This window comes from Olea europaea, chromosome 6, assembly GCF_002742605.1.
Source record: "Olea europaea var. sylvestris chromosome 6, O_europaea_v1, whole genome shotgun sequence".
Lineage (NCBI taxonomy): Eukaryota > Viridiplantae > Streptophyta > Magnoliopsida > Lamiales > Oleaceae > Olea > Olea europaea.
Window position 1 is genome coordinate 8,503,539 of NC_036242.1, and position 24,781 is coordinate 8,528,319.

The window sequence follows — 24,781 nt, forward strand, 5'->3', positions numbered from 1 at the left end:
AACCCACATGCAAATGGAGGTGGCAACTATACTGGGCCTAGTTTTGAGGTGACCCCTTGGCCCATAATAGGCTTCCACTTCTTTTGAATCTAGGCCTACACGGACCTTAGGCACCTCCTTCTAGCCAGCCTACGGATTGCCCATGCCAATTTGGACCTGTGAGTTTGTGACCTAGCCTATTTTAACAATCCTATATGCAAAAATATAGTCTTTATCATTGTCTTACAATTGACTTGAACCTGGCCATGATTGACAGTGAATCGTATTCCTGCAAGTAGTGGATCTTACATATATATAATAGAAGAAATACAAATGATACAATTCAGTATCCTAGCTGAAATGACATATTGTTTAGCTGGAAAATTATACAAGCAAAATTTGGACAACTAATGTAACATATATATTTATCTTCCGTCTAGAAGTGTAATGGTCATTTCTTTCATTGAACATGCGACATTTGGGTTGGTTGAACATTCAGCAGTAAGCAAATCTCTTTCTGTGAAGAAACCAGGTTTTTTAGCATCAAGCAATACACCTTCATTTCCCAACATTAGCACTATTGAAGACATATTTGGCCTATCTTCTGGACATTGTTGAACGCATGGCAATCCCACATGAATTAATTGCAGAACTTCTGATATATCACTCGAGACACCAGGGTATGCTTGGACAAGTTCCAAAGACCGACCTTCTTTATAAAGCCTCCATGCCTGTACTACTTGAACTCATCTAAGAGGGCCATTTTTGGAACCCAAATGCTAAATGGAGTAATTTCATTACAAATTAGATAGAAATAAACACATCGTACTTACATTTCCAAGAAGGTTGTGGTGGTGATCTCTGTGAGAAAATCCTCTGTTTCTTTTGCCACTCACTATCTCAAGCACTAGAACACCAAAGCTAAATACATCTGATTTTATTGTGAAAGCTCCGTCTGCTGCATATTCTGGTGACATGTAACCGCTGCGTGATAAATTAACCAAGAAATTCAGTTATAACCAATAGAAGAGAATTTGGTTTATCATGGGATTGAGATTCTTACTAAGTTCCAACTACTCGGCTCGTGTTAGCTCCAGTCTCATTTCCTCCAAAACTTCTAGCCAAGCCAAAATCTGATATCTTTGGATTCATGTCAGAATCTAGCAAAATATTGCTGGCTTTGAGATCCCTATGGATTATTCTGAGACTTGAATCTTGATGGAGATACATAAGGCCCCTGGCAACGCCATTAATAACGTGGAAGCGCTTCGGCCAATCAAGAACTGTACTTTTCATTGGATCTGCAAGAAAAAAAAAATCCCTGTCATGAGAATAATTTGATTGTTGGATAAAGGAAATGAGAAATTCCTTCCAGTAGCAATAACAAAGTATCTTCAAGCATACAATAGCATGAAACAGCACATAGAATAAAGATTAATGACGTGCCGAAAACGCAATTTTTGTTTTTCTTCTAGGCAAATACGATATTGAGATTTTTTCCCGGAGCGTGACAGTCCTTTGTGGCTCCGGTGGTGACTAGATAAATGCGTTATTGCTTCAAGAGAAAGTCCGATTCGATAGAGGCTCATTGGGATAGATGTAGATGAACAGTACCCCCTAGAAACGTATAGGAAGTTTTCTCCTCGTACGGCTCCCCTATTTACAGTTGATCAGAATATCTTTCCTCTGGATTTGATTAAATGTTTATGGAACTAGTTTATTTCACTGTATAACTGATAACCGGTATAGAATGTGATAATTCCTGATTGTGCAAGATGAATATTTCTTACCAAATAAAATCAAATCCAGACTTCTATTAGTCAAGTATTCATAAATTAACATCTTTTCCTCTCCTTGAATGCAGCACCCCAGAAGCCTCACAAGATTTTAGTGCTGAAGTTTAGCTATACAAATGACTTCATTCTTGAACTCATCGAATCCTTGAAGTGAAGTTCTTGATAGCCGTTTGACAGCAACTTCCTGCCCCTCCTCCAGCCGCCCCTATATCAGAAATCAAGCATGTAAAAGGAATTCATTTTTTATGATAGTGATTTACATAATTCATCTTTCTCCCACTTTCTACTTGTGAGGAAGGGTAATTTTGATGCCTTTATGTGTACTAAAGACTTCATTTCATAGAAGAGTAAATTTCCAAATTATTCTGTGAACAAAATATTTGATGTGGTGTGCTGATTAAACATCAATAAAATTTGGAATGAAATTTGAAAGCATCAATTCCCAGTGTAGTGCCGGCCCTGTTATATTAAAAAAACTATGTATTACCTTGTAAACAGGTCCAAACCCACCCTCTCCAAGCTTACTGTTAATTGAAAAATTATCAGTAGCTTTAGTTATTGTATGTACGTCGAACAGTGGTAGCTCTATGTCTTTATTGTGGCTTTCATCATGGTGATTGTCTGTAAAGTTGTGTCCAAGGCCGCCTAAAACATAGAGAAAAGCAAAAGGCGGTTTCCATTTACATAGATAAGATTGGATTCTCCACTTGTCTTTAATAAAAAAATCATAGATTTTGCTAGCATACCTCCTCTTAGCCTTTGGTTAATCATCTTTCTTTTCCGAACATACAGAATCATACTCAGACCCAGCAGAATTATTCCCATACACAACGAAAAACTTACTAGTAGAATTTCTCTTTTCTGTCCTTTCAAGTCTGCACAATTAACCAAAAAAATTAAGAAAAAGAGATTGCTTTTCAGTGATGATACATCCTTGAAAGTGACAAGCTCACACATCATCTATAAAGGAAAGTAAGTTCCGAATTATCCTATTTTCTACTTGTTCGTCTAGTAATATAAACATTCTACTTCCTTTGAATTCAAAGATATATGTGTTTTTGGGATAAGCTTTCTATTAAGGCCTGTATTTATTGTAATATATAATATCAGTGAAAGCCATAATTATAATGAAAGTTTCTGCATCTGTAAACCAGTTTTTGGATACTAATATTAATAGAATAGATTGAAGCTAATGTGAAGCCCTGAAACTAAGCTGCAAAATTAAATCGATTGAATCTAAAAAAGTAAAGCTGTACTAAAGGAGGTCGCTTTGTTTGTGCTCATTATGAGATTATCAGAAGTTTTAAGTTCAGGGAAATGTTATATTAGAGAAAAATCTTCAATATTATAATTTGGATATACTAAAAGAAAACAGTAGACATGTCGTGAATAGTTAAGCATTTTGTCGAATAAATACTTACCGGATTCAGAAGAAGACATTCTAATGTAGATATCTTGTCCTTCTGCCGATAGCTCTTTGATGTCAATTAAGTCTCCAAACCAAATTAAGCATCCACTGCCACCTCTACTTATATCTAAGTAAGTATAAGCAGTACAATTGCAATTGTTTAAGCACTCTATCTTGCATTCTTTGAGTGTCATTCTTTCATTATACCAGGAATATCGTGTATCTGGCAATTTAATACCAGAATACCTGAGAAATACAACTGTTTGACAATTCAATGGATTTCTGCGAACACACCCGGTCGACCAATCTGCCTTCTTCCAAGCTTCAGGATCTTTTTGGAGAAATCTATTTAAACATCCACAAACAGGAGAATTTGCAATATCGCAACTACCATATGCACCACAGTATTTATAGGTATCACAATTATCTGTTGGAGCAGTCAGGTAAACTTTCCATTGACATTTTTGATCTATCCATGTCCGGTGCTCGGCAACTCCACTCGGACTCAATGTAAACCTTGAGATAACTGACCTGTTAAGGAGACCATACTGATAGTATACCTCATTTTTTTTAGTACTAATTCAAATTTGAAAATATCATTTTTCCTCAAGTTTGGTGTCCCACTAAAACGGAGACCATTCGAAGGTCCAGTTTTATACTGCTTAACTGAACCTTTTTTCAAGATATTTTGTGGATAACCAGTAGGATCACAGTGATATGTAAAATCTCCTGAACTTGGATCCTCTTTGCTCTTCCATGATGATAGATAGACCTCTAATTCAGTTGTAAAGTTCCAACCGAGCTTCATACCTGGTAACAATGTATCAGTCGGATAATTAAAACTTTCCCATAGAAAGTTCACTGGATCATCATCATTTGCATCTTTCACGACGAGGTTTCCCGAGTCCAGCAATTTTGCAACTGCAGTTTTCACAGGTCGTGATGTATTCGAAGACCATATGATGACACCATTAGTGTCGTTTAGAAGAACTAGAAGTCCTGGTTCGATAACCTTCAAGACTCCAGATTTATTTGTGAGGGAAATTTCTCTGTTGGCAACCCATACCACGGTCGCTGGTATTTCCTTGTACCACATGCCCACGTATCGATTATTGGAATTTTCTAGGCTAAAAAATCCCAATTCAAAGCTTCCGCCAGATGAAACCAGGGTCTCACCATCTCTAATGATCAGTGTAGTAGTTATAGTATCCGTTTGATTAGAGATTTTCAGAATGAACATAAAAAAGGTGAAGACAAAAAGTAAGGGGAAATATTTGTTTCGTATATCCATGGTTCTTGTTCTGCCCCTCATTCACTCTGTTTTTCTTGTTCAATAGATTCATAGGTTGGAAATATTAAAAAATAAATAAAAAAATAAAAAATCTAAAACTTATATTGACTGAATATGTGGTCCAGTGTTCACACCTTTTCTTGACTTGGATTAAATCATAAGAGGATTGAGAAATTGTCAATACAGTCATGGCAACAATTGGCAAGTCCCAAGTATTATAAGGTGAAGATTATGCTTCAAATATCTATGCATTCTAGAACAAAAATTGGAAATTAATCCATTATCGTCTCATGAATTTAAAAATTAAGGTCAAATTAAATAGATCTAATTTAGATTCTACTGGGTTGTATATCCATGTAGTATATTTTTCTTTGGTTATAAAATTTTTTTTTTATATAATAAACAAACTATGATTTAATTTATTGCATGTATTTGATATCAAACATTCGAATCAAAAAGTATGTGATCACTTGTGATAATATAAGTTGGGTGCTTATATTGAGAAAGCATAGTATGACACAATTTATATTTTGATTATAGATGTTTCGTTCACAACCAAGGTATAAATGTCGACTCCTGTACTGAAATGTTGTACTATTGACTCATTCACTATTCAAGCTTCACGATTTATCCTTATTGTAGAAATAATTAAAGACGAAACTACTACACTTAGAGTTTATTACCACAAGTCGAGTTTAATTCTATGAGTTGATCGTTGTGGAGTTGTGTGTATCTATTCGGGAGTTTAACGATTTTTTAATTCATCAATGGTTGAGATCAATTTTATTGACCAAATATCTAGCGAGTTGGTGGATTGAGAATAAGCAAAGCAGATAACATAAATTTATGTCGCGGCCCATAAATAAATAAGGGTAAAGTGACTATTTAAGTATTTTTTGTTAAACAATTATAAATCTCCTCAATGCTTAGCTACAGCTAAACTTTGACATCTGTAAATAGTTCACATGACTATTGAAAATAGTACTTAAGTTAGTCAGAATAATAAGAGGGAGAATGTGTGTGTGTGTGTATACATATACTTAAAAAGTGCAGTCTTTTATCCTTAGTGGAAAAAATTAAAAATTAATAACTAGATTGAATGGTTTAGAATCGATTAGACAAGATCTAATTATTGAAGTTTTGTTCATATATGTTCGATCAGGTCATATGCAAGCTCGAAAAATTTTCTAGACTCATATACAGTTATTTAAGATTTTTTTTAACTTAATTGTAATTGTGAGTAAAGTTCAAGTACTACATGTGAAATTATATCAAATTATTACCTAAGCTGATATCTATGACAAGGGTTTTGTGCCTATAAATATAGGTACATAAGGGCAAAATTTTTTAACAGAAAAGAGAAAACGTTGGAAAAATTATTTTCTTATTTTCTTGATCTTTTCTTGGTTAATTCAATCTACAATTCGATTTCTGGTTCAATTAAAAGAAAGCGTTCATGTGTCAGTGTAATCATGACTTTAGAGAATACCATAAAAAGTTTGAAAGTTCGAAGCATCAAGAAAACTTGAAGTCCATAATCTAGAGAGTTAGAGATTTATAATTCAGACCAATTCAAGAATTGAAAATTGAATTTGGGTAAATTCGAATTCTTCGTTTCTTGATGATGAAATATAAATGAAGACGTAGTAACGATACTGAATTCTTAAATTAAAAAATAAAATTATTTTTTTGGATAATCCTTGTTCTGGATTCCTAACACATTTTTCCTTCATTTACATCCCATCAATTTTCATGATAATTAGAGTCAACACCAATTTTATTTTAAAGAAATTGAATTATACTGCCAATTAACACATTATTGATTAAATACTGACTAAACACTGGCCCACCTCAAGGAATTTCAGTCAGTTTAAATTCTAGCAAGGTTGAAATCAAGAGCCACCCCAGCAGCCGGGAAGTTGCCTGAATTAAGTCCATGTTTAATTATCATTCTTTTAATACTTTTTTTTATAGTCATTTTCAGTTATACATTTTTATAATAAAATATTCTTTATGGCAATTTAAAAATTTTCTTACTTTTGAACCATATATTCTTCAAAAATTTGCTATTCAAAAACTCACTCTTTCAATACAAATTCTGTCTAACAGAGGCTAAATGTGGACACTGCCGTGTATGGGAGGGAATATTGCGGAAATTTCTCTATTGTTGGTCCACCATTTGGAATTCTACTGTTGGACAATTAAGCTCATACGAACAGTCTTCAAAGACAACAATGCTTGTTTGCTTGACTTGTCTTGGTTCAGGATGATTGATATCGATATTGACATTACTATGACCCTACTTGGACGCTTCTATAAAAGTATTTTTAATAGAGAATGCCATTCGTACACTCCAAAGTGTACATTATGGTTGCCACTTTCTTAGATAAAAAATGATTGGAGGAAAAAACGCCTTTTTTTTTTTGGGAACTATCAAACTTGGTATACACTGAATGCATGATTAATTTTTAAGTGATCTGGATGCTACTTTAGAAATATTTTTAATTGATTCCAAAGTTTGACGATAAGTTTAATCACTAAGATTTTTTTTTAAATTATTTATATTGTGGAACTCTTTTTTGAAAAAAAATAAAAAAAAGTTGCAACTATACCCTCATTTTTTGAATGTTCATATTTGCCCATCGTAACAAAAGATAAATTTAGCAATATTAAGGTATATTTGCCCATTGTCACCTAGGAGCGATGTGCGGTGAAAACGCCAAGTCAAGTGGCTTGGCACCTTATTTATCAATCAATGATTGAAAAAAAAATTGCATAGATACCCTCATTTTTTTAATATTCATATTTGCATGTTGTAAAAAAAGATAAATTTAACAATATTAGAGCATATTCAACAGACTCTCTAACTATAAGCAATGTTCTAACAGGCACGCTGAGGAATCACTAGGCATGGTGCACGGTGAAAACACCAAGCCAAGCGGCTAGGCGCCTTATTTAGCTGTCAAAATGCACGCGTAGGCATGATAGCACGCATTATTATCTTTTTAAAAAAAAATTTTTTTACTATTCTTTTGAGTTAAAACTTAAAGATTGATTTCTTCACTTTGTCTGCCCACATTCAAAAAAGCCACTTCAAGCCTTAAACAAATGACAACTCCCAAAAACTCCTATATATTTACTATTTAGTATTTACATTTTCAACCTATGCTTTTGTTGGAAACTTTGAAAAAATGTATAAAGTTTCTATAAATCTATTTTAGATGTTTGATAGGTATTATTTTTAATTATTAAATATTTTTTGATTGATTAAAATTAAAATAATATTAAAATAAGAAAACTCCTTTTAATGTTTTTTTACGTCTATGCCTCTCTTAAGCTCGCCTAGCCCATAGCTTCGCCTCCACACATAGCTACATAATATGTCTTTTAAAACATTATAGAGTCAATGCTTTATAATGAATTCCAATAGATTCTTTCACCTAACTTTCTTTTCTTTTTTTTAAATAGAGAATGAATTGATTTTTAAATTTGAAGAGTCAAATTCACCCTACAATTTTATTTTATAGTAATTGCATTTAATAAGTTACATATTTCAATACTCTATTTCTTAAATTATTCAAATTTTATTTGAATTGTTTTGTCATTAACATATAAAGAAATATAATAAAAAAAAAGATGGAAAGAAATGTTTCTTGAAAAAATAAAATGGAAGGTCAAAATAGATAGCATTGTTAGAGTTACAAAAAAAAATTATTCTCTCTATTTAAAGATAATATTTATAATAAACAAGATGCTTTTTATAAATAGATAATCTCTTAGAGATGCTCTTACTTTAACGATAGAATTTTTAGACACTTAAATGGAATATACCCCATTTCTTCCTGTTATTTATGCCAAGGCAATATTAGAGTTTCTTTCACCTTTGTTTAGTGGTGGCAATGGGTCGAACAAAGCCGGCTCGAGCTCATTAACCATGAGTTTGGGTTGTGGGTCATGGGCCGAGCCAAACTTGGCCCACGAGCTCAATGTCTCTGTGTGTGTATTCTGTTTAACCTTTCTATTAGGCTACAATAATTATTCGGAGAATTGAAATAATGATGTAACAATCTTTCTTTTTCATTAAATTGAATTATTTAATGTATAAAATTTATATGATGTTTGATTTGAATAACTAAATTATATGAATATGAGATGTATGAAGTTGTAGAAGTAAAATGTAAAAAGAATAAATTGAATTGAGATTTGAAAGTAGATAAATAAATTATAATTTGAAAACCCTTCTCTTTTTATCCAGGTTAGGGATCGACTACTTATTTGCGAGTAGGCGAGTTAAAATTGGATACGAACAACTAATTATGTTTACAATTTATTTATTTATTTTTTAAATGAAGCTTCCAAAAACGAGAATCCATTATCTCAAGTTACAGGTATTGTCATTGACGATGCTTGGAATTTGAAGAGATGGTTTCTTCATTTTGAGGCTTAATTTTTAAAAAAATAAGCAATCTTCATTTTCATTAATGATGTAGAGAACATTTTGATTGAGTTCAGAATTATAGTTCCTCGAGTCTTTAATCTGACAAGGTATGCGTTCACCTGCTTCATTCTCCATGAAAAGCAACAACTCTTGACTCACTCAAGATGTCTGGCAGTTAAGATTGGAAAATTTGAAATTAGATTTTATTTTTTATTAAACCTTTTTTTTTTTGAAAACTCTCCTTTTATCTGGGCTTGAAACCGACTACTTAATTTTCGAGTAGGCAGAATTAAAATTGTAAACGAACAAGTTGTTATCATTTACTTGATTATACACAATTTTCTCATACAGATAATGTATTCAAAAATATGCGTCTTGCCAATTCTTTACGCACATCAATGCTTTAAGAATATATTCTTTGAGTCAAATTCTTAACTTGGACAGAGTCCTCTTATCTGTACTAAAAGTGGTCTCCAAGCTATAATGCTAATTGGAGGCGTTAGTAGATCTTTTGCAATGACAGAAATGACAGGGCATTTTTGTTCATTTTCCGGCCAAAAATTGAGTAAATCAAATTGTATAGTATTAATAGGTTCTACGCTCCTAAGTGTTTGATGATTAGAATATTTAACAAATTCAATAGGCATTCCAGCAAGACTTGCGTCTGAAGTCGAATTACATGCATGAGACATACTACAAGAACATTCTGCTTCATATTTTTCATTCCTAATGCCTTCAAATAAGGGCGGAAATTAGACTCCATTAACTAGAAGAGTAGTAGAAGGGGTTGGTGCGGTGGGTGTTCGATTAATATTTGTACCCAAGCACTATTTGTATGTTTCGTACATTGAAGTGAATGTGTTTTCTAAATTCGAATAAGTAATAGGTGCATCAAATTTTAAACAGTTTGTTATTTTATTAATAATATATTTAGTATCTCTTAAATTGTACTCGGGGTTCATTACACTTGTTAATGGAAATAACATTGGCAAGTCTTCCCATTATTTTCTAAACTTTAATTCTATAAAAAAAAATCATGAAAATCGGGATCATTTTTGTATTTTTGAAAAGTTTGTTATTTTATTAATAATATATTTAGTATCTCTTAAATTGTACTCGGGGTTCATTACACTTGTTAATGGAAATAACATTGGCAAGTCTTCCCATTATTTTCTAAACTTTAATTCTATAAAAAAAAATCATGAAAATCGGGATCATTTTTGTATTTTTGAAAAACTTTGCAATGATATGAAGACGTTCAAGAGCTATTGAACTAATGAGGTAGTATATTCTGGAATAAGACATTTGTGGAATCATAAAAGCTTGTCAAATATTTTTATTTTTATTTTTTTTTGCTTTAAAGGCTAGTCCCAATCAGTATCAATCAAAACAAAATCATCGGTATTTCTTACATACCTAGAGTTATAAAATTTAACGATTCAATGTTCATAACCTTCACATTATTTTAATAATAAGTAAGTAGAGTTCCATCTATATCCTACATCAATTATAAATTTTTGGAATCTTGGCCAACTTGTGAACAAAGTTCTTCAAATGCTTGTTTCCTATTTAGAGATATGCTCAAATAATTTTCCGCATCCCTAACTCTATCAATTGATTCTTAATATGTCATGTAACACCCCAAATTTTAATTATATTTTCATATGGGCTAAATTTAATGTTGGTCGTTTAGTAAATGAAATAGTCCATGTCCAACCTTGTCAACACAATAAAACTCAAAAGTTGAAGTGATAAATGAGACCCCCTTATTTGTATAAACGATTTATTTCGCTTATGTGTACTTTTTAAAATTTATCATAAGTTACTTGGATAGAATATTTAAGCACTTTAGAAGTTGATAAAAATATACCAATATTATACTCATTTTTTAGCTCGTGTCAAATAATATGATTTGGACTCAAGAAAAAGTAATTTTGAGCTAGCTATACATGTGTTATTCCAATAGAAAGAAAAAGTATTATCCTCAAATATTTTATTAATATACACTATAAAAATAATAATAAGAAAATGGGAGGGTTATATATACGAAAGGGTAATAAAATTAATTTAAACCTAAACATGGCATTCACTTTAAATTGATTTAGAACTCATTAAAATCATTAAGCAATAATTATTAATTTAATTAACCCTCGTTAACATGAAAATGCTTTTTGATTTATGTAAGTTACGTGCATAGTGGAAATATGTGTGTGTGAGACAGAAAGAGAGAGAGAGAGATGAAATGATTTTTCTTTTACCACAAAGTTTATATTGTACACATTTTACACCACTTAACACTTTTAGAATTGAACAAGGCTATATATATATATATATATATATATATATATTTATTTATTTATTTCACAAGCTATATTTCAAATATCTTGGTAGCAATTGAGATAAAAATGCATAGTGCAAAGTGGTAAATTCTAATTTCTTAATCTTTATATAAATTTTGCCATGAAATACTACAAGGTTTTAGGGTCGATTTCTACGTTGAATCCTACGGGGATAGACCGTTAGGTCGAATATGTAAATCATATGGGGTATATGAATTTTTAAGAAATTCCTTGAGCCCTTGGATGTTGTGGCTAGTTTGCTTTAAATCTAAGATATGTTGGCATGTTATGTCATTTTACATTTATATCACGTTAATAAGAGTATGCACATATTTTTACTGAGTATTTTCAAGACACTCACTCTTACAATAACTTTTCAGATTAGAATTGATCATGTAGATGCGTGGAAGATTGATCGAATGATGCGCACGTTATTTTAGTAATTTTGGTGTTTGAGCCTTGAGATCCCATGTCAAGTTGAATTTGACAAATTTAAAATTTTCTTATTTAAGATTTAATTATATATGAAATTTTTTATTTAAATCGTTGAATTTAGGATTTATCGAACAAATCCCAATATTTATACAATCATGTTAAAATCTGTGTAAACTAGATAAGAAAGATTTTGATAACACTTCAAATCCTCATATAAAAAATAATAATAATAAATAAATGTAATAGACTTGGGCGTTGCAGCTTGGTATCAAAGCCAAATCTATCTTTTTGGAGGCCGGATTTAAAAAAAAATTATATTTTTTACCATCCTGTATAATATGAATTTTGTTTAAGTAAATTATGAGAAAAAAAAAAAGGAAAATTTGTGGTCCCAACATTGAGATGATTTAACTTAGATGGTGGTTTATGATTATGTTAAAAACAATGTACATGAATGGTGAAAAGTGTGTTACTGTTCACTGTTATAATTTGAGTTGATAGTTTATATCAAGTAAAACTTTTTGTTATATAACTTTTCCTTCAAGCCTAGTATGAAGCCTACCTTTTTGGAAATGATAAGAAAAAATTCTTGAAAAGCTCCAGACTTTTGAATAGTTTGACTGTTTTGCTTTCTTTTGATTTTTTAAGCATATTTATTCAACATGGTATAACTTAGCACTTATTCATTTGCTTCGTTGATGATCTGGAACTTTATCACAAAGCAAATTGTTCCTTATAATATATATATATATATATTTTTAAATTTATAGAAATAGACTTAGAGTAATGTGTTGCTTAGGTATCTTTATTTTTATTTTTGTTAAAAAAAAAGGTCTATATATGATGAGATTTTATCTGAATCTTAAATAAATATATTAAAATAAGACCTATAGCATTTAACACTCATCAATCAATTACTGTTTGACGAGCCAAGGCACGAAATAAAATGTTATGTTTCATTTTATTTTTCGACCATGATATATGAATTATTTAAGCTTAAATTCATAAAATGCTTATGAGATATTTAATATGAAATGTGTTACGCAATTATTACTTTGTTTTAATTTACATGAAGGCATGATGATTGGCCATTATATTAAAACCACAAGAGCATAACGTATACTTTGATATCATTAACAAAGATAAAATATAATTGAACCCTTATGTTACAGACATAGCTAGAACTTATCAAATCTCTAGAAAGACCATAACTTGTAGAGTAGTGTTGAATTGTAGGTCTATCATTCACTCTAATGAGAATTAATTTATTGACCCGACTCATTCGCTTGTTGAACATGTGCAAGACATCTATGAAAAATATATGGTAGCTGTGGATGCATGACTGGAGATCATGCATACCAAGGCTATGAATAACCTCATACACTCACTTTCATCTCAATGGGGAAACGTGGGGGTTATTGTTAGGGATGAAATGTTAGAAGGTAACCCTCTAGAGCACCTAAACACTATGAATTCGGCATATATTGTCAAACCTTTCTAGATAGGTGGAGTAAGAGCTTAGAACCTAAATCGGAGATAGTAAATAAGCTCAATGATAAGGTTGAGTCTAAGCCTAAGCCAGAGCTAGAGCCCAAGCACAGGCCTGTACCTTAGTTTGAATCGGACCTAGAGAAAGATCTTGAATGGTAGCATGGAGAGGACTTTGGGTTGGATTTAGGAATGGGCATTAGCATGACCTTGCCATTGGTTGAGATGGACATAGAGTCTGGGCTGAGGCAGAAGACTCCTTCGAAGATGAAGCTCCACCAATAAAGATTCGTAGGATTCATAAGGACTAGAAACTTAGATTCTTTTTCCCTTTGTACTTTCTTCATTATGTTACTAGAAATTAAAATTTGTCGAACTATTGTATATCAGGATTTCAAAGAGTATTATTAATAAAAAAATTAATTTCATTGAGCATATTGAGCTACTATGTTATCCAACATTTCTAAGACAAAATTTATTTTTGTTGATGTAAAAAATATGGCAAGACAACAAGACCAACCAGCTATGTTGAGGAATCTAATGAGGGTGGTGCACGACCTGGGTAGGAATCAGGCACCACACCAGCACCTCCTCAGAATAGATGGGGAAATGTTAACAATACGGGTTCAATTGTGGAGCATTTTTGTCATTTCAAGCTTCCTTCTTTCGATGGCAAGGCAAACCCTTTGGCAGCTGAAGAGTTGTTAAGATTTCTGGAATGAATCTACAAAAACATGGCATAGGTATCATATGCCAAATTTTTGCTGGTTGGAACAGCAGGCCACATGTGGGAGTCTACTTCGCGCACCAAAATGAAGGCACGGCAACGTGATATGAGTTGGGCACAACTCAAAAAAAAAGCAGTCTGGTTCAGAGGAGACAGATAGTAATAACTTGCCTATACTACCAGCAGTACCATAGCATTCGATTGCAATGGACAGACCTCGCGGACAGATTAAACCTCTATAGAGGTATGAAGAGGCAGATTGGTTGCTTATTCTTTGGGTGTAACTGAAGACATTGGTTCCACTGAGGAACCTGCTACATATTTAGAAGTAGTCAGTTGCAGTGATTTTAGCAAATGGTTGATTACAATGCAGGAAGAGATGAAGTCTTTGAATAAAAACACCACTTGGGACTTAGTGAAATTACCTAAGGACAAAACAATTGTTTACTATAAATGGGTGTTCAAAAGGAAAGAAGGGACATCAGGGATTGAAGATACTAGGTTCAAGGCCAGGTTGGTAGCAAAGGGTTAAAGTCAGATTCTAGGTGTTGACTCTACATATGTGTTCTCGCCAGTTGTAAAGCACATTTTAATTTAGGCTTTACTTGGGATTGTGGCAAAGAATGATTTGGAACTTGAACAGATGGATGTCAAAATAGCATTCTCACATGGAGAACATCTACATACAATAGCCAAAAAGGTTCATAGTCTCTAGAAAAGAAGACTATGTGTGATTGTTGAAAAATTCCTTGTATAGACTGAAGCAGTCACTGAGGTAGTAGCATAAGCGGTTCGATTCATTCATGACTACTCATGGTTTTGAAAGGTGTAATTGTGATATTTGTGTATACTTCAGGAATGAAAGTAGTGGATCAGTTACATATTTGTTGTATGTTGATGATATGCTTATAGCAATCAAAGACAAATCAGAGGTCAGAAAAGTGAAGTCTAAGTTGAGTAAAGAGTCTGAGATGATGGACTTGGGAGCAACAAAGAAAATCCTTTAAATGGAAATTTTGAGGGACAAAAAGGCTGGCAGGTTGTACTTGAGTCAGAAAGGGTGCATTGAGAAGGTACATCAGAGATTTAATATGCAGAATGTAAAAGCAATCAGTACACCCTTGGCTACACATTTTAGATTATCAGCAGACTTGTGTCCATAAATAGATGAAGTCATTGAGTATATCTATAAGGTTCCTTATTACAGTACAGTTGGTTCGTTGATGTATACAATGGTTTGTACAAAACCTGATTTGGCACATGCAATTAGTACATTTAGCAGATACATGGCAAATCCTGAAAAGGAACATTGGAAAGCAGTACAGTGGATCTTCAGATACTTGAAAGGCTCTACAAATGCCTGTTTATATTTTGGAAGAAATTCAGAAGGAGTCATAGGACATATGGATTTAGACTATGCAGGGATCTTAACAAAAGGAGATCACTCACAGGGTATGTGTTTACCCTTAAAGGCTGTGCTATCAGCTAGAAAGCTACTTTACAAAATAAAGTAGTTTTGTCTACAACAGAGGCATAGTATATGGCCATTATTGAAGCGTGTAAGGAGGCTATGTGGTTGAGAGGATTATTTGGTAAAATCAATGAAGACTTGTAGATATCTACAGTGTATTATAATAGCCACAGTGCTATGTTTCTAACTAAGTCTCAGATGTTCTATGAGAGGACTAAGCACATTGATATGAGGTACCATTTTGCGCGTGAAGAAATTGCTCGTGGTGACATTATAGTGAGCAAGGTTGATACAAGGAGAATCCAACTGACATGATGACAAAACCACTTCCCATTGCTAAGTTTGAGCATTGCTTGAACTTAGTAGAAGGTATTTGTCATTGATTTAGCCCATTGGGGCTTGGAAGAGATGGAGTGGTGTTTACTTGGAGATGTGTATTTTGGAATTCCTTACGTTAGAATTTGGCTCAAGGTGGAGATTTGTTGTAGTGTGACCCAAATTCTTGGGGTTTTAGGAGTAGTAATTGGGTTGATCTTGGAGAAATCAACTTATAGGCCGAAACAAATTATTGTCGCATTTTTGCTAGCTGGATGCTCGAGCGCTTGAAGCAGAACAACCTCGCTCTCTTCTCGTTAGATTGTCGCTTGAATGACATCAATATCACTCGCTGCCGCTCAAGTGACAGTATTAGCTAGATAGTTTCGGATTTCTCATGATTTAACTCGTTTTGGACTCCTATTCATCTTCAACTAGGTTTTTTGGGAATCTCTATATATACAAACAATCGTATTGTATTGAACATATATGAAAATCTTGAGAGATTGAAAGGGAACAAATCTACATCATCTTGTGAGCTTAGATTCAATTGAGAGCATTGATTCTTGAGAGTTTAGATTCACTTGAGAGTATTGAGACTTGATATTGTAAAGACATTTCTATTAGTTATAGTAAATTTTCTCCTCCTCTGACCATGGTTTTTTCCCAAAATGGGTTTTCTATGTAAATCTCAGTATTATTTACTTTTCTGTTTTACTTCGTTATTGTCATATTTTACGATTAGGATTCATAATAGTTGTTAATGTACGAGAGCTTATGCCTAACAAGTGCTGCACTTTACATTGGATCTACGAAATCTTTTTCTCTGCTCATGAGGGTAATTTGTTTTTGAATAATTGGAAAAGAGAAATCAATTCCAATGCCCATAACTAAATATTCTCAAGCATACAGGGCATGAATCTACACGTGTAAAAGAATAACTATGTTCCGTACTCTATAATACAACAGATCAGAAATTTTTTTCTCTGAGATTTGAAAAATGAGTGCGAGACTTCTTTATGTTATTAATTTAATTGGTACCCTTGATAGAAAATTCGAGCTGATTGTGCAAGTAGAATCAAGCCTAGACTTCTAGACTTCTATTAGACATGTATTCATAAATCAACATAATTTCTTCTCTTTGAATGCAGACTCCTAAAAGCTTCATGAGATTTCGATGCTAAAGTTTAGCTGATAACTTAATTCTTGAACTCATTTGGTCCTTGGAGGGAATTTTTTGATAGTTGTTTGACAGCAATTTCCTGACCCTCCTTGAGTAGTCCCTAAAATGGTATTTGTTTTGCTAAATTTCACTAAAGCCGTCTTCCACTGACTTTTCACATTTGACTTAGCATGACATTGATTTCCTTGGAATTTCCATGGCTAAAGAATCCCATTCCAAAGCTTCCTCCAGATGAAACCACGGTATCATCATCTCTAACGATTTATATAGTAGTTATAATATCTGTTGCTTAAAAGATTTTCTGGATGGACATTAAAAAATTTATGAAAAACACTAAGGGAAAATTTTTATCTGATATTTTCATGGTTTCAGCTTTCTGTGTGTTTCAATTTTTTATTTTTATTTATTTTTTAATAGAACTGATAGGCGGGTAATAAACATTAGCTTGAATGCATATTGCCTGGTCATGGGTTCTAGGGTACACAATTTCGTTTCTTGACTTGGGAATCTGAAGTAGTACTTACTATTTAAGGTCAAGACTACGTTTATAATTGAAAGAATTGAAGATTTTCTTGAAAACTCCAACTCTAGGTTGTCAAGGTCGATCTACAGTACGAAGAAAACATGACCAGTAGAGGTCATGCTTATTAGATTGCTGAAGCTCACTTTTTCAACTTTGCTCCAGATTTTATGTAAAAGTTGTTGGAAATAAATAATTATGGGAGGAAAGGCAAGAGAGAAAATTTTGAAATTTCTCAAAAGATATTTGTATTCTATGGCCTTGCTCTATAAAATGTGTCAAGCACAAGGGCTTCTATAGGTACAAAGAGTCCCAAATACATTGTACAAACTTAAGAGACTAATTAACGACTTTTCCTACATACTATGTATAATAGGATATAAAGAACCATGTGGATACTGAATAAAATAAACATATGAATATCAAATAAACTAATTCATGTATAAAATTTAATTTCCAACATTTATGAATCAAGTTTAAATTCCAACACTGCTTCTTAAACTTGATTCTCTCCTGGTGACTACAATCCAAGCACGAAATCTTGCAAATCATCATTCTTCAAGGGCTTGGTGAAAATATTTGCTACTTGATCATTGGTCTTCACATAAGCAAGCTCTATTTCTTTGTTCTCAATGCACTTCCTAATGAAGTGAAATCTTGTATCGATATTCTTGCTTCGATCATGGAACATGGGATTTTTACCCAAAGCAATAGCTGACTTGTTAGAAGCATAAATTGGTGTAGCTTCGTTTTGGGGCATATGAAGCATCTCCAACAACTTTCATAGCCAAATGGCATTACAAACATATGATGCAGCGGAAATATATTCGGTTTCACAAGTACAAAAAGCCATAATGGGCTGTTTCTTTGAACATCAAGTGAAAGCGGTGTTACCCATGAAAAACAAAAATCCAGTGGTGCTTTTTCGATCATTAATATCACTAGCCCAATCATTACCACTATAACAATGAAGCTTGAAATTCGTAGAAGAAGAATAAGCTAAGCCATAATCAATGGTACCTTTAATGCAACGAAGTATCCTTTTAGCAATCTCTATGTGAGCTAAACTTGGTGCCTTTATATAACGCCTAATAAGACCAACTCCATAAAGAATATTGGGTCTTGTACAGGTCAAATATCTCAAGCTTCCAACAAGCTGTCTATAGCGAGAAGGATCCACTTTTGTGCTCTTGTCATATTTTGACATTATTGTTCTACACCCAATGGGAGTACTCACTGGGTTGCAATTTTGCATTTTGAACATTTCAAGAACTTTCTTTGCATAAGCTTCTTGAAAAATGAAATGTCATTTTCATTTTGTTTTACCTAAATCCCAAGGTAATAGTATATGAGCCCATTGTCAGTCATCCCAAAGTCTTGAGCCATCATTTTCTTAAATTCTTCAAACATTTTTTTATTGTTGTCGGTGAAGATCAAGTCATCAACGTACAAGCACGCAATCATAAAAGCTCTATATGCATCTTTTTTTACGTAAAGAGCATACTCATGTAGACATTTGATGAATCCATGATCTTGAAAATACTTGTCAATCCGGCTATTTCTTGCTCTAGGCGCTTGCTTCAAGCTATATAGTACCTTCTTCAACTTCAAGACTTTGTCTTCATGTTTCTTGACAACATAACCCAATAGTTGTTGAACGTACACTTCTTCTTCAAGGCATGCATTCAAGAAAGCGGACTTGACATCCATTTGATAAATTTTTCATTTATTTTGAGCTGCCAAGGAAATGATTAATCGAATGGTTTCCAAGCAAGCAACAAGGACAAAGATCTTATCATAGTCAATGACATACTTTTGGCTATAGCCTTTGAATACAAGTCTTGTCTTGTATTTCTCCACTTCCCCTTGAGCTTTTTTCTTGACTTTGTACACCCATTTCACATTAATTGCTTTTTGCCTTTTAGGAAGAGACGCTAGCTCCCATGTATTTTTCTTTTTTATTGCTCGAATCTCCTCATCCATTGCATGCCTGCATTTCTTGTCTTTTGCTGCCTCTTCAAAGTTCAATGGCTCGGTGTCAATGAAGAGATAAAACAAAGATGGATTGTCAACCATTTTAATTTTTTCATAAATCTCTGCAAAATTTCTAATACTACTCAGTCTTTCGAAGGGACTATCATGAGGACATTGAGGAGCTGGAGAATGCGGTTGAGTAGAGGCTTCACTTGCTTCTTGCTAGAGTCTCTTTCTTGAAAAGAAAAAATCACGTATTCTTCATTTTTTCAGAACACTCCAATCCCACGAGCTCCTTTGTCGAATTCCGCATCTCTACTAATAACAATCTTCCCATTGAAAGGATTGTAAAACTTGTAGCCATTGGGACTTGAATCATAACTGATGAAAAAAAATTTCTCACTTTTCTCATCAAGTTTTAATCTCTTCTCATTTGGCACATGAATATAGGCAATACTACTAAAAACACGTAAGTGAGAAAATACTAGGTTTCTTACCGCTCAAAGCTTGTTGTGGAGTCATGTCTTGAACACTTCTCGATGGGGAAAGATTAGATAAATACATGGCACATGCAGGAGCTTCGACCCAAAACTTCTCCATACTCTTGCTCTTAAGCATACACGAACCATGTTGAGGATGATTTTGTTCTTCCGATCCACGACACCATTTTGTTGCGGTGATCTTGGAACTATGAGAAAATGTCGAATTCCATTGGTATCACAAAAATTATTAAACTCCTTGGAAGTGAATTCTCCACCTCGATCGGTCCTTAATGCATTGATGAAGTTACCATTCTCATTTTCAACAAAAGCTTTGAATTTTTTGAATGCTCCAATAAATTCATCTTTCATTTACAAAAAATAAACCCTGGTATTGCTGAAAAATCATCAATAAATAGCAAGAAATAATTTGCTTTACGATGAGAGGGTGGTTTGATTGGCCCACACACATCCACATGAGCAAGTTGAAATGGCTTTGTTGCTTTTGAGGTAGATTCCTTTGGAAAGCTTCTTCTAACTTGCTTGTCAATGAGACATTCTTTGCAAAGATGATTGGGATGATTGATTTTTGGCAACCCATTAACCATTTCTTCATTCGTCAAGGTCTTCAAGACACCGAAATTCAAGTGGCCAAATCTTAAGTACGAAAACCAAGAATTGTTTTCAGCATAAGCATTTAGACACCTTAGATGGTCAACATTAACATTGGGCAAAAACAATCTATTCTTCTCCATTGGTAATTTTGCAACCACATTATGAGAAAAATCTCTCAAAGTAAGGCAATGATTCTTCAAGTGAGTGTCATAGTCAATCTTAAGTAATTATCCCAAACTTAAAATATTAAACTTCAAAGTAGGTACATAATAAACATGAGAAATTAAAAGATGACTTCCATTTTTACCACGAATAAGAACATCGCCTTTACTTTTTATTGGAACATTGGTTTCATATCCAAAAATAATGTTTCCTTTTACCACTCATTTATTGTTGAGAATAACTCCTTATAGCCACTCATGTGATTGGCGGCACCGGTGTGAAGATACCATGATCGTTTATCCTTTTCTTCTTTGGTTGCCAACTACAACAACAATTCTTCATTTTCCTTTGCTTCAACATAATTAACTCTCTTCATTATCGGTAGTGTCGCTCCTACATTCGAAAGATAATAACCATATTTATGACAAGTGTAACATTGAATATTGGACTTGTCATACTTTCTTTTGCCACCTCTTGTAGCCATAGTTCCAACGACTTCGTCTACTTGATTGATTGTTTGATCCTTCATTATTCAAATTTTGTTTTCCATAAATTCTTTCATTACTACGACCATAATTTCCTCCACGACCACGAATTTGACCTCTTCCTTGAGATCGTCCGTGCTTTTTCTCGTGATCTCCCAAAAAGAACTTCGCTTGGAGAACTTGAGCCATCGATTTTCCTTTTTTTTTTCAATCTTTCTTCATATGCTTGCTAGGACCCCACGAGTTGATCAGGTCATGGTATCCAAGTCATTGACTCTTCAATGGCAATACTAACAAACTCAAGTTTTGAGTTAAGGGATCTAAGAATTTTCTTGATGATATGACTTTTTTCAATATTATCCCCGTACCGCTTCATATGATTGACAATGGAGGACACTCCATTGAAATAGTCAAAGACAGATTCTGACTCTTCAATGTGCAAAGATTCAAACTCCTCACAAACGATTTGAAGGCAAACCTTCTTCACTTTTTCAATTCCCTTGAAATTGTTTTCGAGAATCTCTCAAGCTTCCTTAGCTTTTATTGAAGAAGCAACTTTATTGAACATGGCTTCATCTAAGCCCCTGTGAATAAGAGAGATAGCATGTTGATCTAACTTGTGGTACCTTTACAAGGCATTCCTTTGAGCTTGACTTAAAGCTCCTTCATTAACTGGTTCATCATAATCTTTTCTGCAACTTCCCATGCTTCCTGTGATCTGAGCAATACCATCATGGGTACGCTCCAATATCAATAATTTTCCTTTGTAAGTTTGGGAACAACAAAAGAAAATGAACTATTCATCTTTTGAAGTGGCTTTGATACCACTTTGTTGGAAATAAATAATTATGCGAAGAAAGGCTAGAGAGAAAATTTTGAAACTTCTTAGAAGATATTTATATTCTATGGCTTGGCTCTATAAAATGTCTCAATCACAAGGCCTTTTATAGGTACAAAGATTCCCAAATACATTGTACAAACTTAAGAGACTATTTAATGACCTTTGCTAGATGCTATTAATAATAGGATACACAAAACCATATGAATACTATATACAATAAATAAATGAATATTAAATAAACTAATTCATGTATCAAATTTAATTTTCAACATTCATGTATCAAGTTTAATTTCCAACAAAAGTAAATGATTAAGCTTTTTGAATAAGTGAAAAAGAACGGTTTTGTGTATCCAAATTTATAGCTTTCATTTTTATATATCAGTTGTAAGTTACCACTTTTGATTTAAGGGAAATACAAAACTTCTCTCCCTCTCTAGAAAAGGGCTTTTTTCTCCCCGTTCTTCATTTTTGCTGTTGTTCTTGCTCTGTTTTACTTGTTTGTTACATTGCAGAATTTTTTGTGTTTAAACAATAATTTCTACTCTTGCTTAGATGGTAGGACTACAATTTGGATAAAGTATAGGGCTTTTTTCACAGAGTCCTTACCGACCCCTCACATGGGGTCGGTCCCACGTGGGCCCCGATTCAATAAAAAATGAAAAAAAATCCCAACCCCACCTCTTGTGAGGACCCATAAGCATTCTGTAATGTGTTGGGTTGTACGCTCTGCACTGTCCCTACAATTCAATGATATGGATAGGACAGTTTCATGGACCACCATCGACCTAGAGTGAAGGGAAATATAAAAATGCTGACCACCGTCCACAAAGAGTTGAGGGCAAATATGTAAACGTTGACTAGTCCATGATATCTGGACAAATTCCCCTTCTCCTTTTCAATCAATATTCTACTGGATTAATTAGCTAGGTTTTTCTATCTAAGCTATTATTGAATAATTAACTGTTTAGCTTAATTCAATATATGAAGCTGAAGGGTGAGTTGGTGACAACGTGTTGTTATCTTTGTAGTTTCCCCTAGCTTAATTTCTACACTTATTTTAAATTTTTTATATAAGGTGAAAGTAATTCGATCCCATTTGAAAGCAAAAAGAAATTTCTATTACATTGAATTAGCAAGAATCTGTTCTTACTTTTTCTTCCTTTAAATTATTCAACAATAATGTGATTTGCAAACCAAGAAATAAAAAAGAGGAATGGAAAAAAAAAAAGTTTTTGAGGTTATTTTTACACCACCAATTGCAATTACAGAGGTAATACATGTTACAAGCAGTTGGGTATTACTAACCTTTAAAACGGGCATTTAAAACCACACTTTCTATAGTAATCAATGACAGCTGACTTTTGAACTTTCAATGATGGTTAAGTAGTAGCTGTGGAAAAAAAAAAAACATCAAGGATAGTAGGTTAGCCATTGTAAAGTGTTTTATAAATATAGTAAAATTGAAAAAAAACAAAAATTCCACACCGTCAAAGAAATACCCCTCATGGTTTATATTTATATTCACGATAGCTAGTAAGTTAGCCATTGTATTAAAAGCTTTTAATAGCATATCTGAGAAACCCGTATCAACATGTCCACATGGGAAGAAGACTCAAATCACAACAACTCCACTGTCTGCTAAGAGTATCAGTAAGTAGATTATATACTAAGATTTCAATGCACAACCTTATGCCTTTTAATGAGAGTTATTGACATTACCTAGTAACTCGATAAGCTTAGTCAGGCACTAAGAAATAGTCTTTATCTAAGCATATGAACGCTCAAAATATTTTGGAGGATAACACCCTGCAACCTCATAAAGCATGCTATAAACTCCATATTGAACCTGAGTAGCAGCATAACATTAATGGGAATATAATTCGTCGAGTAGATGTAATTATTCTAAAACCATATTCTTTCCTCAAGACAAAATTATGTACTATCCAAATATAAAGCTCCTTTAGTGAAAAAATTAATTAAAATTTAAGTCAAAGTTAACAAATAATTTTAATCATATATTTAATAGATTCCAATCTTTCCATCAATTTTTATTAAAATTTATTAAAAATTTAATTTTTATCCAAGCTAATCAGGTCAAAATATAAATATTTGCCTTTCTTCAAAGATGGAAAATTATGCAATACAGCTACCACGGGCATCGAAGACGATGTGATTGTGATGAAACTCAAAAATAGTCCTTACATATTACTTCTTTGAAAAATAATCAATAGAAATTGCATAAGAACGGATAAAAATTACTCAATTCGACTAAAGCCACAACAATAATGACAAAAATTATTTTTTATTGTGTTTTTTAGCCTAACACATCTTATATACCAAGAAAATGAAAATTAGACAATTAGTGATATTTCTTGAATGTAGAAAAAATAAATAAATAAAACTTGCAAAAAGATAAGAAGATTGCTTTTTAAAGCGTTTGAGTGGCTTTTGAGCAAGATATAAATTTGTCTGAGGAAGAATTTAGCATCACTCAACTCATAGCGACGATTTTATATAATGTGATTTTTAAGATTTAAGCTAGGGTGAAACTACAAAGCATATATTGATTGAATTTTCATATTTTAAGAATTTATGGTTGTAGAAATTAGTTTCACAACGTGATTGAATTTTCAAATATGAAAAGCTAGGGTGACAACTTAATTCATCGTAGACAAAAGGAAAATTTGTTTATTTCTTGGTTTGCAAATCACATTTTACTGATTTTATTTGTTATCTTTCACATTATTGTTGCATTCTTCTTTCGTACAACTTACTTTTTTAAAGCAATTTGTGAAAGGAAAGGCCTGCAGGCGCATGTCTAAACTGATAGAATAC

General features: G+C 33.0%; 1 protein-coding gene and 1 pseudogene across 1 annotated transcript in view; both read right to left on the reverse strand.

The window, feature by feature from the left end:
* The window catches only part of LOC111395716, a 68,671-nt pseudogene extending 64,168 nt beyond the window's left edge, over window positions 1-4,503 (reverse strand).
* The window catches only part of LOC111395717 (G-type lectin S-receptor-like serine/threonine-protein kinase At4g27290), a 78,652-nt gene continuing 54,159 nt past the window's right edge, over window positions 289-24,781 (reverse strand). The window contains exon 7 of the mRNA XM_023021847.1: window positions 289-710. Coding sequence (XP_022877615.1) covers window positions 405-710 — 306 coding nt within the window. The 3' untranslated portion in view covers window positions 289-404. The remainder of the gene's footprint in view (window positions 711-24,781) is intronic.